Source organism: Mugil cephalus, chromosome 2 (genome assembly GCF_022458985.1).
Source record: "Mugil cephalus isolate CIBA_MC_2020 chromosome 2, CIBA_Mcephalus_1.1, whole genome shotgun sequence".
Classification (NCBI taxonomy): Eukaryota; Metazoa; Chordata; class Actinopteri; order Mugiliformes; family Mugilidae; genus Mugil; species Mugil cephalus.
In genome coordinates this window covers 19,519,622-19,538,281 of record NC_061771.1, presented here as the reverse complement: position 1 = coordinate 19,538,281, position 18,660 = coordinate 19,519,622, and the positions used below count along the sequence as shown (strand labels likewise).

Genomic DNA, 18,660 nt, shown 5'->3' with positions numbered 1-18,660 from the left:
GGAGGAGATCGAGGGGAAAAGTCACATGCTCTGACTCGCTTCATCAGTGTCAAGTTATCTCATATGCAGAATGGGCTACGCCACTCAAAACCTTCAAAATAAAACGGTAATTGAAGAGGACACCGTGCCACATTCTTCTTCTTCTTCTTCTTTTTAAATAATCATTGAATTAATCCACTATTAATCTGTGTTGTGGGACAGTCTGATACTGGATAGATGCTACAGCAGGCTTTAAGGATAATGAATTACAACCTAGTAAAAATGGTGGGAAACAAACAAATCATAAATCTAAAGGAAATAAAAAAACAAACAAACAAAAAACAACCAACCAAACAACAACAACATAAAAACACAAACAAATTACAAAGGCTGTTTTGCATTTCCTCTTCAATCTTAAATTTTAAGGCTTCAGTTTGCACCCCCTATCCTAGTAGCAGCTAACAGCTAGCCACCTGGCCAGCAGGTTTATTTGAGGCGACAATTTATAAAATACATAACTAAATAAAATAAAGAGCAATTTATTAGAACAGCATTATAAGCCAATACGATTTGTTTTTCATATGAATGCATTGAAAGAGTAGCATTTTTAATGAAACTATATTTTCATCAAAGGACTGACGACTGATTTTGTGAAGTAGCTTAAAACTAGCTAAAACAACTTCTGTAACAACAGGGATTTCTTCTCGATATATGCTTTAGACTAATTAAAAGTTATTTAATCACCTAACAAGTTATTTAATTATTCTGTGTTTTTTTATTTTTCTATTTTAATGTTTAAAAAAATATATGTACAACTTCCGGCACTACGCTGTCTTATTTTGAAGCTAAAATCTACCATTTCCGGTCGGCCTCTCTCTGTCTACCTTGACGCATCTCTCCCTCTCCCCGGTGCGCCTGAACTCCGATACCTGTCATCGCAGAGCGCGTCCAGCAGAAGAGGGGACGCAGACGCACTGGGGACCGCCAGGTCCTATTTAACTTTACTTTTCCCGTTTATTAAAACTTGTGCGCCACACCCCTCTCCCATTCTCTCATCCTTTTTTTTTTTTTTTTTTTTTGATTCACCCTGCCGTGAGTTGGATATCGACAGTGGTTGGGGGGCGGAGGAGGCTGAGGACCAGCGGGCTGCTCTCAGATGGAGCACCAGGGCTCCGGGAGCTCAGGGCGCACGGCGAACCCGGAGTGAGGAACGCTGGTGGATGGACGCTGCTCCCCGGTGAGAACATGAGGCAAAGTTTTTTTTTTTTTTTGCCCTTTTTTGTATGCTATAATGTACTTTTCCTCTGCTCACCTGTCCCGGGCACAACGCTGGGTAAAAGCCCGTGCCACAATAGAAAATGTCCAGATCTTATGATGTCGTTCTGTGTCAATGGCGGTGTGTCTTCCCCAAAAAGGTAAAGAATTAAAAAATGTATATGTATATTGTCAGAGACAGTTATAAAGTGCCAGTGCTTCTATATTATGAGTTAGTGACCTCAACGTACTTCAGGGTGCATTTTACATTTGATATAATATCAGGGAAATGTTGGTGCCTATTTTGAGATATTTGGTTTTATTTGATTCTCCAGTTCATTACAGGATTAGATTGTTTTTCGTTAGACTGATCTGACACAGAGGAATGCTGACAAAGGCTGTGGCATCACAGATGTCGTCAGTTTAGCCCCCAGAAGGATTTGTATCACTGCCCTGGGTGTTATATATAATTATATATGAATATATGTTATGGAGATTTGCTACTGTATTTGCCCTTTTTCTCTTTTGTTTTGTTCAGCGTGAGACACGCTGCTGTACATTCCCGGTAAAGACGAATTATGCTATTGCAGTGAGTGCTCTGTCCAAATAGAAAAGGAGAGTTAATGGCTTGCAGAGGTCTTTTAGAGCTATGAATATATTGTGTTCTGGTGACTGGTTGAGATTCGGGGATGATTTAATTCACACATGGTCTGGCTCTTAACAAGGGAGGCACATAATGAGTTTTTTTTTCTCATATGTTTTGAAAGGTCTCAGGTTTTCAGCTGTGCAGAAAAATGGTTTTCTTTTTTTTTCCAATGGTTAATTGATGACCACACAACAGCTACTATTGAATCCCAACAAAAAAAGCCTTAAACTGTTCAGCCCCGGACTCCTTAAACAGGCCGGGCTACGTGTGACGGATGAACACACAGGATGGAAGGATAGTGGTAGATTCAGTCTCATTATTTTCATCAAATGCACTCGCACAGGTTCACTTTCTCTGTAAGCTGTGAACTTCCATGCCAGCTCTCCCGTTGTGTTGTAGGCAGACTCTATACGTCTGCACGGACCCAGGGCTGGCCCTCACTTCTATTGTCCTGCTCTTTTTCTTTAAGTTGTCCAAGTGATTCTGCTTAATAACAAACTGGCTTCGGAATAAATTCGCCAGAGTCTCTGGGGATCAACAAGCAATGGAATGAGCACACGGCGAAGCGGTGGGATGGGTTTTCTGTGTACTCGTGACAATGTGGACTGTGTCACATGCTCCAGCTCCCATCTTTTCCTGCCAACCCCCCAGCATAGTGCCCAGTAAAGCAGAAAATGTAGTGAAATAACAATAATAAGAAAACAATCTGGAGCCAAGGAATGAGTCTGCTCTTATGATCAAATGCTTAATTTAGACAGAGATTATCATTCTGATATTGCGAAGCTCTGTGAGATTTCAGTCAGCATTTGTAGCTCCAGATTGCACTTCAAGAAGTAAATTATAGCTCAAGGGAAAAAAACAAAATTCAAAAAGTTAAGATTAACCACTCTTATGGAAATGTTTTATGCATTGAAAATGTCGGGGGCCCGGCGCTGCCACCCTGTTCTCCACCCAGTGACATAAAGTGACCATCTGAGGTACTTTATCTCTGCATTTCCAGATTGTTTAAAGCCAGCGTGGATTAAAAACATCCCCAGTACTGTAATGGCCGGTTGTCATCACGGCATTGTAACAGCTGTGGGATTAGTATGGAGAGCTATAAGAGCTTCCTGTTGTCAACACTGACCCTGTGTTGGCACCTTTTGCTCATGCCTGTTAGTCCACTCTGTTTACATTTATGTAGATTCATGTTTTTTCTGCAGAGGACTTATAGGATTGCTTTCCTGAAGGTCGATTATTGTCAGAATTTTTATTTTTATTTTTCTTATGTCGGTGCTTATTTGCTCACAGACAGCATGGCGGGCATGAGACTCAACGCAGTTCCAGCTTGTTTTGCGAGCTGCAGTGCCGGGCACAAGGCAAAGCAGCAGAAGCATTTAGTGGACACACACACACACACACACTCATTTTCGTATGTTGTCATGTCCTGAAACTCCCTCTGGTGCCCCCCACCCTCCCTCCTCCCTCCCTCCCTCCCCTCCCAACATCCCGTTTTAGGTTTAGGCTGCTCACAGCACGGCAATGATGGGCATCCAGGAGCCAGACCTGCATGAGCACCGAGGACCAACGCAGGCGGAAGACGATGAGGAGAAGGAGGGGGAGAGGGTGCATGTGTCAGTTGAGGGGGAAGAGGGGGACCAGGAGGAAGAGGAGGAAGAGGAGGAGGACGAGGAGGAAAGGGATGAGCTGCCGTACCCCACTCTGGCGCCGGTGGTTCTTTTGGCTCTGACCCAGACCAGCCCACCCCGCTCCTGGTGCCTTCGAGCCGTCTGCCACCCATATCCTCCACTGCTGGCAGCGCACCTGAAGCGCAGCGATAATGCGTGCGTTGCTGTTTATAATGTGAGGGAGACATTGTCTGTTTGGGTTTCAGCTCTGCACTTTCTCAAAGCTGTTGTACATACAAGGCACCTAGCGCCTGGATGTTTACTTTATGTTTAAACACGAGGGAGATGGGAACAGTATTGCGTGCCTATGTAGGAAAATGTGTGTGTGTGTGTGTGTGGTTGCGTGTTTGGAGGAACTCAGGTATTTCCTTGGACCCATTAGTTGTAGGGAAAGATGGCTAACATTTTTTTCTGATTGGGTGTTTCCATAGCGATAAGCCCTAATGAATCTCCAGGGTTACAGTCGCCTGTCAGTTGCATTGTTACTGGCCCTCGTTTGTACAGGAGACGGAGTCACAAATAGTAGAGGCTCACGTCACACCCCAAACCTCGCTCTGCCTCTGTCTTCATTGTCTCACCTCCCCGTCTCCCCTCCCCGCCCCCCTCCCCGTCTCTCACTCCCTGCCTCCACCTCGATCCGGTTTCGCTGTAGACGGGAAGGTGTGAGTAGGTGTGCGGTTATCAGCGCTGTAGTGTGTGAGATGCTATGAATACTCCGAAGCATCTATAAACGTCAGCAACACCTCGGGGATTTGTTGAGGCTCTCCAAATTGAATATTTTCCACAGCTTACGACTCCGTGCGTGCTCGCCGGTGTCTGTGTGAGTGCGCGCTCCCCAGCTTTTTTCTTTCCCGCGTGTCGTTGCGCACTTGTCAGCGTGCACGTCTGTGGGTATTTGCCACTGTCAGCACTCTGTGTACTCCATAAAATATAAATACATAATTGCTGAATAAATAAAATGTACACCAAGAGGAGAAGAAGAGGTAAGAAGAAAAGAAAAAAAAAAAACTACAAATGCCATGGACCAAGCTCCTTTTGTAGCCTGCTGGGTTGTTACCATGGTCGCATCCCAGAACATTGTACGCTCACTGTGTCAGCACTAAGTTACTGGGCACACACTTGCAACAACGCACGTTTACCATCACACACACACACACGCACACACACACACATATGCACGCACACACAGTAAAGTCAGCATACGAACACAGGAGTAAATGCCCTCACACAAACGAGGGAATCTCCCACGGAGAGGCTCTTTAGAGGAATCACCTGGTTGCCTGGCAACAGTGTAGCTCTGCCCCGACGGCCTGGTTACTTCCGCTCGCACAATTTGTTTTCATATGACTTTGCGTGTCTGTCTGTCTGTCTGTCTGTCTGTCAGATCGCCTCTGTGCGTCCTTATAGCTTGGTTAGTTGCAGGCGTCCCGAGTCATATTTATTCATTTATGTTTCCTTGATGCTTTAACCTCACAGTGTCCGTGCGTGCGCGTTACTTTGAGTGATCTGCGGGGGAAGTAATGTGGGTGGACGTTGCTCGACAGGGACTTTAATGTGAGCGCGCTGGGGAAGAGGAGTCGGGGTGGGAGGAGGACAGGCCCCAAGAGCTAAAAGTCCCATTTTTCCCGAGGTGAACCCTCATTTGTGCCTGTTCTGCACTCAGTGCGTATTACAAATTAATTTCCTATCTCCTTCCTTCTTTCATCCCCCCCCCTCCCAGGAAAAAACAAGCCACGCTCTTTAAAGCCGTGTTTACAACGTACTGTACATCGCCTCACCCTACAGCGCATTCAACCAATTTATTTGGAACGAGAGCAGGACTGGCTTCTGTTCTTATATAACGTGGTCTTGTGCTCCTTCCTTCCTTCTGAGCTGCATCGATTTCTCTTATTTCCTGTATCTGTGGGACGTGACGCCGCTAAGTGGGAAACGAGGTGCCTACTTTGTGAAGTGCTGAGCTTTCCACGTGGCAGTTGTCCCGATCCTTTTATGTTACATGTAACACACAGATGCACACACACACGTGGAAGTGTGGGGGGTAGGCACACACACACACACACACACACACACACACACACACACACACACACAGGGCATAACTTATTCAGTAGTCCATGAAACATTCAGAGCTATTCCTTTTGTTTAAAGATGAGAAAAGCTAATTCCATCACTCAGATACAAGCACTTTCCTAATTTGCCTTTCATATTTGGCTCCTCCCCTCTTTTATCTCCCTCTTTTCATCTGTCTTTTCTCAATACCAGTGCAATGTTGCCTCTTTTCCCTTCTTCTTTTTCCCTTTTCCTAAACAGTTCCTTAATTGGCTTGATGTGTGTGTGTGATGAGGATACAGCGATGGACTGGGGGGGGGGTCTTACCCAAAGTAGGGTGAGCTGTCACAATCATTTCAGCCAATTAACATGACTCCAGCAGGCGTTTCCGTGGTTACCATCTGTCACAGTCAGAAGGGGGCGGAGCCAGAGGACATGACAACTTGACTAACTGGGGCCCACCTTCATTTCAGACTCCCTCTCTCCCTCTCTGTTGCCTCTCTGGCGCACACACACACACACACACACACACACACACACACACACACACGCACACACACTCCACATGACAGACTCGGCTTAACTGGGTTATGTTTAATCAAGTCTGTGTGCGCTGGTGCCAGAGTGGAAGTGTGAGGCTGAGGGAGCAGGTTGCTCATTCATATAGAAGAGTTCCTTTCTTTCTTTTTGCAGAGGATTCCCATCCAAATGACTCTTACACCTCTGTGCCGGTGTGCTGGGGACAGCTGCAGGACGAGGCGTGTTGTTTTCCGAATGTCCGTCCCGTTCTTGTCAACGCAAAATCTCAGGAAGACCTCGAGGGAGTTAGTTTTTTCCAACTAAACATGTCTTTGGCCATTATTAAATACTTTGTATATATCGCCATATCCAAAATGTCAATTCCTCCAGTGCCTTCATTACTAGTATTATGTAGTGCAGTCTGTCTGGACAGACATGAATATAAACTACAACTTGACTGCTGATTAGTCCATTGCAGTACCACATTCTGCTATTCATATGGCCTCCTGGTGGTTTTACTGCTGGCTCATTAATAATTCATTATCACATAAACAACATGACATTACCAGCAAACAGCATTAGTTAGCTTAGCATAATAACATATTCCCTTATCATAGTGTTTTTGAATGCTACTTACCCTGGAACTTTGCAAATATATGTAAATTTACAAACTATTTATTTGTTGTGTAGTTATGTGATGTTAGTTCATTCCTCTTAATGTTTGCTAACATACTAGCTAAAGTAACGGGAGTGTCAATTTTAGTCAGTTTTACAAAATGAATGAAGTTTACGTTGAGGTTTTGTGTGTAGCAGATTGTATACAGAGCAAGACCTGCAGAAACTGCTAGAATTTTTTAATGTTAGCAAATGTCCATGAAGTCAGCGTATAGACAACAAAGCTTAGACAAAGACAAAGGGACTTGCGTAAGAGTAACTGAGACGGCTTTGTTTTAGATATATACCATAGAACCCAAATGATTCTTTGTGAAAACTTTCTTTGCTTTGTAACAGTTTGTCTTAATTTTTCCATAGAAACCCAGCTTGATAGAGTCTATTTTTCTCCAAACTCACCACGTTTTAAAGCTTTGTGCCATCCGTGGAAACAGTAAAATACAAGGAACAGTGTGAGGGAGAGGGTTAGAGAGAGACACAAACACCTGCTGATGGCACTACAGAAAAAAAAACAAACAATAAGAAATCGGAGAATCGTTCAAGTGATTAGGATTCATCTGCTAAGGGAACATTTATACCGGCTGCAGATTTTATGGCACTCCATTTAATGGCTGCTGTTATATTTCAGCCTTGATCAGTGCAGTGAATCAATCAACTGACAAAAAGCCGTAGCGCCAATTGACTATTTCCGCTAACAAGGCCAATAATAATACACCTTGTTTCTTTTAAAAATGAATCAGAGTAAACACAATCCCTCCCTTCTAATGGGCCGACGGGGTCTAATTAGTGCAGGAATTTTACAACGATCCATCAAATCTGCACTAAGGAAACGTTTAGCTTTTAATGAATGACCTCTTTTCTGGGATTTTCCTGAATTTAAAATGTCAAATTGTCCACTAGAGAGCTCTCCGAAGCAAGTGTCATGCTAGTGGAGGATGTCCGGCCAAGTGTATCTTTACAACCACACAGGCGAGTGGTGTGTCTTCTTAATGGCGGCGTATAAAACTCTAAGTTAAAACATCTAACCTTTTATAAAGAGTGCCTCATGAGACTGAGGTACCTCACCGGGGCATGAAAGGCCTCCTCTGCACCAGGACGGCCCGAGCGTCCCCATGGACGATCCTTTTAAGTTAATGAACGGATCTCACGAAAAAAGAAAAGAAAAAAAGAAAAAATTCCCACACGCTGACTTTAGCATGAGTATCCCAGCCAAGGGCGGAGGATGATGCCAGAAAGATCAGGTTGATGTGATCTGATTTGATTTATAATGTCTGCCTGACCTTTATTACCTGTGCTGGCACTGGAGGAGAGGGGGTTCAAAAGAGGGAGGGCGCGGTAGAGGAGACGAGGAGGTGGTTCTTTGGGAGCGAGAAGGAACGATGTGAAGATAAGAGGAAGAGGCAATTAGGGAGAAAAGACAAAGCATGGAGGTCATGCAACATTTGCGGTTGTTCACACTTAAAAGCTTGAATTGTCGGGGCCTTAGCCTCTCTCGTCCTCCTGTTCAGCTGCACTTCTTTTTCTTGTTTCGCAAACTATTTCTTCTTCATCTCTAACAGTCGCTCTTTTGCTCCTTGTCTTTTTTTCCCCCTCATGTATCTATATCTTTGTCTCCCACCCTGCTCGTCTCTCTTCCCCTCCATCTCTCCAACCGATGTTAATTATTAAGTGTAGTTGTAGTTTATCTGTTGGCTCAGACTCAGGTTTCTGACGGAGACTGGAACTCTACCCAAGGGCAGCCGCATGTGGAAACGCTGGAAACAAGCGGGGAGTAAAAGGCGCTTCACGGAGAAAGGAGCGCCTGTGTGCGCGATGGGAGTGGATGGGAGAGGCAAAAAATATATGCAAGAAGTGATACGGAATGAAAATGGAAAATTATGCCGCACTATATGGAGGAAGAGGCAGAGACAGGGAGCAGGAGGAGCAAAGTGGAGAGAAAAATAATTGGGCCAAAGAGAGGGGGGAAAAAAAAGGGCTGTAGAGGAAAATGAGAGATGATGGAGAGAAAGGTTGAATGTGAGATGAGATAAAGGAGGAGCAGTGGGGAGAGCGAAAACCGGGGAAAGGACGTTCCCTCTGTGTTTCGTCGCCGATGTTGAATGATGTGCCAACCGCGGAAATACTCCCATCTCATCCATCACTCACACCTTGACCCTGCCCCATCCCTCGCTTAAGAATGCATGCGCGCGCAGGCGTGAGTGTGTGCTCTATGCACGGGGGTCATTTACGCCGCTGTAACTTACACAGATGGCACAGGATTAAAGGGACCCTCCTCAGCTTTGAGGGAACGAAGGATGCTTCAGGAGGAGTTGTGGTGAAGGACATCCTTTTCTATTGTCTGCGTGAGCGTGTTTTGCATGTGTGTGTTTGTGTTTGTGTGTGTGTGTGTGTGTGTATTAATTGCGTTGTGTTCCAGTCCAGACAGGATGCAAGCGGATTGTGAAACTCAGAAGTCAGTTCCCACGGTGAGATGGGGGTTCCCATGGCAACCATAGCAAAGGGAGGACACTGGATTACCCTCTCTCTCTCCCTCTCTCTCTCCCGCTCCCTCTTCCTGTCGTTCCTCTCACTCTCTCTCTTTCTGTCTCAAGGGTGATAAAGGATTGTACTCTCATTAATTTTTCCGCCCTCTTGAGAGCAAAGTGTCCACGAAGGGGACTGTGTGTGTGTGTGCACGTACACGTGTGTCTGTGTGTGTGTGTGTGTGTCCGTGTGCATGCTCACGGCTTTGTTATGTATGCGTCCTTGGCTCTTGAATACATTCTTGTCATCCATTCAGCAGTTTTCATATTTGTGCTCAAATGTGTGTGTCTGTGTTTGTAAAAAAAAAAAGAAGAAAAAAAAATGAACACATTATTTCCTATCTGCTTCTGACTATTTTCTCTCTTTAAACCTGTCTGCTTTTCACTCCTGATTCATGCTCCTTCTTCCTCCACGTTTGACAGCCAGCGAGAAACACAGATGCTCAAACTCACACCATGCACAAGTTTACACATAAACTGACTTCAAGCGTCTCACTGTTTCACGGTAGCTGTCAGGCGTTTGTAGTTGTAAATATTAAACATTTCCAAATGTCTTGATGGAAGCTGCGCCTGTAAAGGGAGACACATTTAAGCTCATCAGTGACTTCCTACCTGCATTTTCGGTTCGTGCGTTCACTTGCGAATCTCAGATGGATGTTTTCTAGTTTCAATCTCCTAATGTTTTACACTGGAAGACGGACGTGTCTGGGCCTTTAACGTCGGCTAGTTAGTTTCTTCAGGGTTTCCTCGAGGCTCTTGCAGACATCACCATTGACCGGATATTTGAGGGCAACAGAGGGGAAAGCTTGAAGAAATCAGTGGAGAAACATAATGAATGCAGATGATTCCACATAAGGGTAAGAGGGGGTCACCGCGTGGTTTGATGAGTATGAAAATTATGGGAATCGTGTGCTTTGCCCTTCAAAGTCTCCGCATCTAAAGGGGAGAAAACCATCGTAATTAAAACATCAACTGAGCTGATGTCTCTTGAAATAACGTTATTTATCGTGCTGCATATTCCAGAGATACAGAAGCTATTTGTATGCAGTGTTGGCACCGTTTAGCTCATTTTGGAAAATGAGCTAAACGGCTCCTTTGGTGAACTGGTGGAGAGCAGTGGCAACACGACAGTAGTCACGGATTTAAAAGTGAGCGATAAGATTTTCTAAACGTACAACATTTCTGAGTTTGTGTCACAATTTGTGATTTCAGATCCGTTACAAAATTTCACGTTCACGTGGACTCAGCACACCCTGAAAGATAAAGGTTCAAATTGGAAACAAAGGTGGTTCTTCACATCGAGGCCATAGGGGAACCTTTAAAAGTTCCACCCACTGGTTCTTCAAAGAACTGTATGTAATCCTGTTTTTCATGGAACCTTATTCAGTTCTTAATGGAATCTTTTTGAAATGCGGTTCCCCAAAGAACCTTATACAGCAAGAAAAGGTTCTTAGACATCACAAGGATCTCCAGAGGACTAAATGTGCCCCAGAGCACTTAAAGAAGAACCTGTTTTAGAGTGTATACACAGCCCTATTTGACGGTGCCGTTAGACCCCGGTGCTTGCGCCGCGCCGATAATTGTTCTCAGCCCCCCGGGAACTTTCTTGCGGTGGAAAAGGGGAGGACACCTAAGTTGATAGGAAGTCGGGGGGGGGGGGGGGAGCAGCAGACAGTAATCTTCTTAAATCCCCGGCTCACTGTGATTGTTGGAGGCTGTCGGTTAATCCAGTGAATTGGGCTAATATTGAATTTTTGTAATCAATTTTCCAAACTGTTGACCCTTAACTCTGTGTCACATGGTTCGAGCGAGTGAGCATTTTGGCAATCCTGCTCAACTGTGTAACCCTGGGGATGTTCCAGCCCTGTGACCGCACCCCCTTCCTGCTGCAGGTAAAGCACACACACGTGCACACACACACACATAAGTTTGTACAGTTATCTTTGTGAGGACATTCATTGACATAATGCATTCTCTAATCAAAGCCCTAATTGCAACCTTTACCCTAAAACCTCTCTCTGGAATTATAAGCTAATTATGTTCAGCCGTGTTTTATCTTCAAGAGTACAAAAAGTTTGTGCCTTCTTTCTTCCTCCTGCTAATCCTTTGTGCGTGTGTTTGCGTTTCGTGTAGGCTCTGGACGACGGGATCTTTGTGTTTTTCGCCGGCGAAATGGTGGTGAAAATGGTCGCTCTCGGGGTCATAGGTCAGAGCGGTTACCTAGGCGACACATGGAACAGATTGGACTTCTTCATTGTTATAGTGGGGTGAGTGTTTGACAGGGGAACACACACACACATGCGCTCATATACACACACACACACGCATTTGACATTAAATATGAGCCAGAAGTGTGTATGTGTGTGTTTTGTGTAAAGCTTAGACTCTTGTTTAATGCCAGTTAAATGTCAAGCGTGTGCTTGCTCGTACCGACAGAAGTGTGTGTGTGTGTGTGTGTGTGTGTGTGTGTGTGTGTGTGTGTGTGTGTGTGTGTGTGCGTGCGTGTGTGTGCGCCTATGATAGCTTCACAGAATGACAATCGCATCATTTGGTCCTGAGAGACAGAGACCTCAGTGATTGGTAGCTAAAAGGCTATGTATCCCAGATACTGTGTTGTGCTGGAGTCCCTGTAGACATCCAGGGTTTGCCAAGGTCAGCCCGGTCCTGATGCCAATGACGCGGCGGTGGCTTTCCCTCTCTCTGCAGAATGCTGGAGTACTCACTGGACGGACACAACGTCAGCCTGTCAGCGATACGGACGGTGCGGGTTCTCCGCCCACTGAGAGCCATCAACAGAGTTCCCAGTGAGTTTTTCTCCTTTTCTATTTCCTCCAACGTGCAGCAGGAATCATTAGGTCAGTCACTTTCTTATGTTTCATTGTTTCGTCTCGACTGTGCTCCGGTCCGTGATTGAAATGTTGATTAAAGTGTGTTCACGTCCACACGCCTGTGGCCAGAGGTGTTGCAGGGGGAAGGCAGCCGAGGAGGTTCTTGTTTTCGCATCAAACTGCGTTTTAATTGCCGAAAACCAGAATGAAGGCGGAAAAGCCCCAAAACAAGCGAGAAATGAAGACGGCTGCAGTGAAGGCCTGTCAAAGCATCGGCATAAAATATTCCAAGCATCTGCTCACGTCTACGCGTGGTGGACTTTGGAGAACCTCACACTGGGCCACATATTAAATATGATGACTGCGCAAAACAAGTTTATGGTAACTTGTCCAATCAACTTTACGTCCTTATTAATTATGTATAAAAGGTGCCACAATTTTTTGCCCTGTTCATCTGATGTGGAAACAATCTCATTAGTCACAGACAAGACAACAAAATAACATGTCCTTGTACTCTCTGATTGCACCGCAAACCCTATTTCATTTCTTCGGCTCCCCAACAAGCGGAGCTCTCCTTTTGACGGGTGCGCGCATAAACATATCAGGACACGGTGAACAAAGTCATAGGATTCATTAGGATGCTTGTGTTTCACTTAACGGCGTGCCGTACAAGCTAGCCAGCCAACTTTTGTGGGTTATTTTTACACTCTGTGACCTTGGCTCGGAGACGGGTTCTTGTGAAATTTGAGAGTGTATTTGAAGTAGTCAGTAGTCGAGAAGCCGTAAAGAAGAAGCTCTTGTATGTGTGCTCTTCAGGGGATTGGAGAAGAGACCAATTATCAGTGTTTGAACTCCAATTATTTGCCTTTCAGCTAATTGCGCTGCTTCAGTTTAGTGGTGAATTCATTAGATTTCAAAAGTCCGGCCAACACTTCCTGTGACTGACGTGATTAAACAGTAAACATTTACTTCTATTTGTCTAGTATTTTTGCTGTAAATATACGTGTGTGTGTCTTTTGGTAGGTATGCGTATCCTGGTGACCCTCCTGCTAGACACGCTTCCCATGCTGGGCAACGTGCTGGCGCTGTGCTTCTTCGTCTTCTTCATCTTCGGCATTGTCGGCGTACAGCTGTGGGCGGGGCTCCTGAGGAACCGGTGTTTCATCGGAGAGGATGTCAAGATGTGAGTTACCATAGTAACAGGCAGATGTCACAACAAGGGATGCGCCGGCCTCATTATTCTGAATCCCGTGTCAAAAGTTTGCCCACAACTGATTAGCTTCTTTCACCCGGCTATTATTCCTAAGCGGGGATCGATATCACAGATGCTCTGATCTTGTTTGTTCTTTAATCAGCGCCGTCTCGCAGGCTGCAAAATGGTGTTAATGCGTCTCCTGGTGGAGACACTTACAGCGTCGGAGGTCACAAATCAAGGGATTGGGAAGACTGAATGAATTTGGTGTGTCGCTATTCAGAGGCTCTCGCTACTAAAGACCTTATGAGATGTAGCGCTCCCATGTGAGGCTCCACGTCAGGCCCGATCGCTGTCTGCCTGATGCTTTTACGCCATCACGGCGTCACATGCTCACAAACACCGTCGCATAACATCACATAACATCAGGTGAAATCATCTCCCGCTCCTGACCTCACATCTGCTCATCTAACCCACTTAGATAATAGACAGTGACGGTGCTGTGGTGGCACAACAATGCTTAATGGAGTGACACGTAGGTAATTAGTGGTTAAATAATGGATCTGCAATAACTATAATACTACTATCACTACATATGCACTTTATTTATATAGCTGCTGGCAGAATAATGAGTCAAAAACTGCCGTCTGATACTAAAGCACACGTGGAAACATCGTAAAAGGAATAGTGCAGTATCTTTAAAATGTTTTTTTATAAGGTACTTAACTGAAGTCAGTATATTACCTCCAGTAGATGGTAGTTGACACAAGCTCAGTTTATGTGGCTTTGGTGTTTTACCAAGTTATTTCTATCCCATTGAAGCAACCGTGACCAGGAACTTCTACGTGCCGCGAGGTAAAAATGATTGGTTTTGTCAACGGAGCAGCTGGTGGCGGTGATAATATGCAGCGTGTATTGTACACTTACACCGGTATAGATATTTTTAGGAGGGTCTTGTTTTTTGTGTGGCTAAAATATGCTTTCACCGCTTGGCTTCCGTGCCGGGACTCCTGTCGGCTTCTCCAGACGGATCGTGAGCCTCCCACCATCTACTGTAGGTTACACACTAGCTGGGTTTACATGGAGGCTTTTTCTCATTCCTGTTTGAAGGTTTCAGGTCAGTTGTTTACATGTGAGGTGATCTATTCCAATCTGATGTTTACGTGCACCACTACTTTTAATTGGACATGCGCAGATCGATGAAAACATCACACTGACTGGTCTCTCATCTAATCAGTGTAGTAGTAGCTTGACTCTTTTGTGGGGCCATATCCACTTTTGCTATTGTGTTGTTTAGCCTAATAGTTGATGGTCTTCAAGGTTTTTCAACGGTTCCGAATTTGTTCGCGCTTCGGTCTATCCCGGCTTCAATGAATTTTTGATGGACCTTTTTAAAAAGTTCAGTATTTCTGTTCTTTTTTTCTACCGTCTGAGCGTGTGATTACATCCAGTTCTTTCAGAGTTGTTATTAAAAACAAGCTGTCCGTGGAGCCGCACACCAGTTGAGGAAACGTGAATGAAATCTAATTCGGTTTAGGGCGTGTCTGTTCCGACTGAGATATGGAGCATTTTCATTTGGTTTGGGCTCGTAAACCGATTGTAATCGGAATATATGGCTCCATGTAAACCCAGCTACTGACTATTAATGAACCTCATTAAACCCCCACTATAAAGAAACCAAACTAGCCCCCTAAAGTGACACAGATGATCACAGGCTGTGAGCTCAAAATACTAACCAGCTCCAACAAAGTCCTGTTTAAAAAGACAATAAATGCTTTGTTATCACATGTGTGTTGATGGCCATTTTGACAATACATTTAAAAAAAAAAGACAAAGAGAATTCTAGTCTAAAGCACAGTAGATATAAAAGAGTGGTCTAATTGGTGCTATGACAGGTTTGATTGACATCTGGAGTGATTGACAAGGCTTTTGGGAGAAGGGGCTCAGCAAACTGAATGACAAGCAGGCTCAGGTTGCATCTGTATTGTTTTGACTCAGTCGTAATATGACGACCCTTAAAGTGTCTTTTGACAGTGCGGAGGACCATGCGTTTTCCACAGATGGTTTTAATTATGGCTCATTCTTCGGTTAATTGTGCCAACTGACCCTCAGAGGCAGACGCTCATCTTTGAGTTCATGTGTACGAAGATGAAAAAAATAAATAAAAAAAATGTAAATTAAACAAAGTAATCATTTGTTGTCGCGCTGGAGACTGCAAACGCATCTCTGCAAAATTCCCCTTGAAAAGCAGCAACATGCTTTATTCTTAAGCTCTGTCACATTATGCGTCTGTATCGGGAAAGGCAGAGTCTTATTCTTATTGGCTCTTGCTTGACTCACACGCGGTCACATTAACCTACTGCACAGGAGCTCATTTCTTTCTATTCCAAACTAACCCTTCGCTATATTATCTTCAGAGTAGCAATTTGGGATTGTTTTCTGCTTCATAACAACAAAATGACCTTCCTTAATAAGAAGTGAGGCAGCAGCGCTCCCCTGTGACCCTTCTCCACGCCACAGATGATTGAATGATAAACTCTCCACTGCATCTTTAATTCTTGTTCCCCTTTTTGCTTCTGTCTGTATTTCAATCCCTTTTTATTTCTCCATCTCTTCCTTTAGCACCTTTGTGTATGTCTCACAGTCATTAATTTCTGGGGGTAAGAAATTAGAATAATTGTATCATTTTGATATTAATTTAGACTTTGACTTTTCCAGAAATGTTCTCTTTGTGTTTGCTGTCTAATCCGCGTTTCTACCATTTAAAGCTTTATTCTTGAGAGCTGATCCTGCCAACAAGTATTCTGCCTGTGTAGCTGAAGCCAAATACGGCCTGTTCCTTTATGCCATCGTCCATAATTAATTTCGTGAAATTGGAAAATACGTCAGTGAGCCATAATGGGTGACATGCTCCTTCACATGCACCATCCTGCTGCCATAAATACCCATTAGTACCAAATATCCATTCATCTGCAGCTGAAAACAACTCCCAAGAAATTTACTTCTACTATAGTAACTTTTCCAAAAACGACAGCGTATTTATGTATATCAATGCATTCTAACAGGGCAAACTATTTTAAGATGAATCCCTTGTTAATACACTTTCCATCCCTCTTCCCCAGGAAGTACAACATTTCTTTCCTGAATGGCTACTATCGGCCCGATGGCACCGAGGACCACCCCTTCATCTGCTCAATGGAACGAGATAACGGGATGCTTCGGTGCACTGACGTGCCTCGCCGCCGTGTGGGCAGGACCTCCTGCCTCCTGAGCCCAGAGGAGGCCCATCCAGAGATAGGACTAAGAGTAGATGAGTCGGTGTCATGTGTGAACTGGTACCAGTACTACAACGAGTGTCGGTCCGGGGAAGTTAACCCACACAAAGGAGCTATTAACTTTGATAACATTGGATATGCATGGATCGCCATTTTTCAGGTAAATACGTCTATGATCAGTTGATGGCGCGATGACGCGCAAACAGGACACGCCTCTGCGATGACCATTGATTTGTGTGCGTGTTTCAATTCAGGTGATCACTCTTGAAGGATGGGTGGACATCATGTACTACGTCATGGATGCACATTCCTTCTACAACTTCATCTACTTCATTTTCCTTATCATAGTAAGTACAAACCACACACATGGATATTGAGCTGCGAAAAGTCAAAGTAGCCTAACGCGTATGTGCGTGATCCTGATCAGGTGGGCTCCTTCTTCATGATCAACCTGTGCCTGGTCGTCATAGCAACACAGTTTTCCGAAACGAAGCAGAGAGAGCACGCCTTAATGAAGTCGGAGCAGCACGCTCGCCAGCTCCACCAGTCGGCTTCAACGCTGGCCAGCGACAGCCAACCAGGAAGCTGCTACGAGGAGATCATCCGCTACCTGGCGCACCTGGGCCGCAAGGCCTGGAGACGAGTCTCCCGCGTCTACACCCAGGCACGCCCACACTTTCACTGTGCGTGCATGTGCCAGAAAGACCGAGGGGGTGGAACGGCCAGAGGGGGCGCAGTTGGGGAAATGAACGGACTTGCCCACCGGCACTCGGGCCACGTCCCCAACGACCTGTCACACCTGCATCAGCTCTACCATCAGCATCACCAGCACCACCACCAGAATCACCAGCCCCAGTCGGAGCCTGCTGTCAGGAACGGGGTCAGCGGTTTTAATTACCCCTTCATATCACCCCTCTTCAGTCACCTGGACGCAAAGGGCCAGGTCCAGAAGAGGCAGGCTGCCGCAGACTCCATCAACAGCAGACTTCCACAGCTGGTGTTGGAGCATGGTGAGAACAACTTGTGTGTGTGTGTGTTCATGTGTGTGTGTGGGCATGCTCTGAAGGTCATAGCGTCACACCGTGGGTTTTTACAGGGGTGGAGGGACAGACTTGTCAAAGACTGACCCCCTGCCACTGTGTTAGCAGCATTGATTCTTTGCAGAAAACCCCTTAAAGGAGCAGTGTGTAATATATATATATATTTGTAAATTTCTCCACAATTTCTTGTTCTTCCTGTTAAATAGCCCTGAGATAATGAAGCCAATTTCATCATGATGTAGTGCTGCTGAAATGCTGACTCGCTGAAGCCTTTATAGTGAACTCAATGAAATACTTGGAAATTCAAAATTTCAACACCAGCATGTTATTGTAGGGACTCAAGTTTTATTTTTTCACATATGTGATATATGGTTCCCTGTCCTTAAGTGGTAAACAAGTGTGAATGTGTGTATTTAGACCATAAGAACACAAGTGCTGATTCAGGCACTTGTCAGCATTCACATTATCACATTTGACAGCATTAGGACACTTCTTCACCTAATGAAGCAGTTCTTTATCTTTACTGATTGACTGAGTGAAATAAAACATGCTTCTAAACCTCACTGAGAGTCACAGGGACGCAATTTAAAATGCTTTTGTTACCTCATGTGGTTCCTCGCCCCAGAAAGGGTTAAACCAGATTAGAATCAGAGTAAGGTCGCATAATGTACAAAGCTATCAACTTATTCACAACGGCTATATAAAACTATACAACACAGAAATAAATAGCACATAGGACGCTTTTCTGAACTTCTACTTCTTCTTCGTCTCCTTAGTCACTGTAGACGTCACAGCAACTCACCATCCCGTCCTGTGCCCCAAAGTAGTATTACACATAGAAACAGGATGTGACATCATGATGGCTACAAGTTGCCATGCCAACCACTCCCCAAAAGACCCGGAGGACCGTGAGAGTGGAGTAACTAAATAAATAATTAATTACACTGTATAATCCAAAATTTTCATAACTGGTGGAGATAGAGCAGAATGCAGTATAATCAAATGAAAATGCGAGTG

General features: G+C 44.7%; 1 protein-coding gene across 1 annotated transcript in view; it reads left to right on the top strand.

Moving 5' to 3' along the window:
- Positions 1-720: 720 nt before the first annotated feature.
- Positions 721-18,660, top strand: part of LOC125004111 (voltage-dependent T-type calcium channel subunit alpha-1I-like) — a 44,685-nt gene continuing 26,745 nt past the window's right edge. The window contains exons 1-9 of the mRNA XM_047578494.1: positions 721-1,216; positions 3,377-3,657; positions 11,107-11,200; positions 11,442-11,575; positions 12,015-12,112; positions 13,160-13,319; positions 16,451-16,763; positions 16,858-16,950; positions 17,031-17,613. Of these exons, the coding sequence (XP_047434450.1) occupies positions 3,401-3,657; positions 11,107-11,200; positions 11,442-11,575; positions 12,015-12,112; positions 13,160-13,319; positions 16,451-16,763; positions 16,858-16,950; positions 17,031-17,613 (1,732 nt within the window). The 5' untranslated portion in view covers positions 721-1,216; positions 3,377-3,400. The remainder of the gene's footprint in view (positions 1,217-3,376; positions 3,658-11,106; positions 11,201-11,441; positions 11,576-12,014; positions 12,113-13,159; positions 13,320-16,450; positions 16,764-16,857; positions 16,951-17,030; positions 17,614-18,660) is intronic.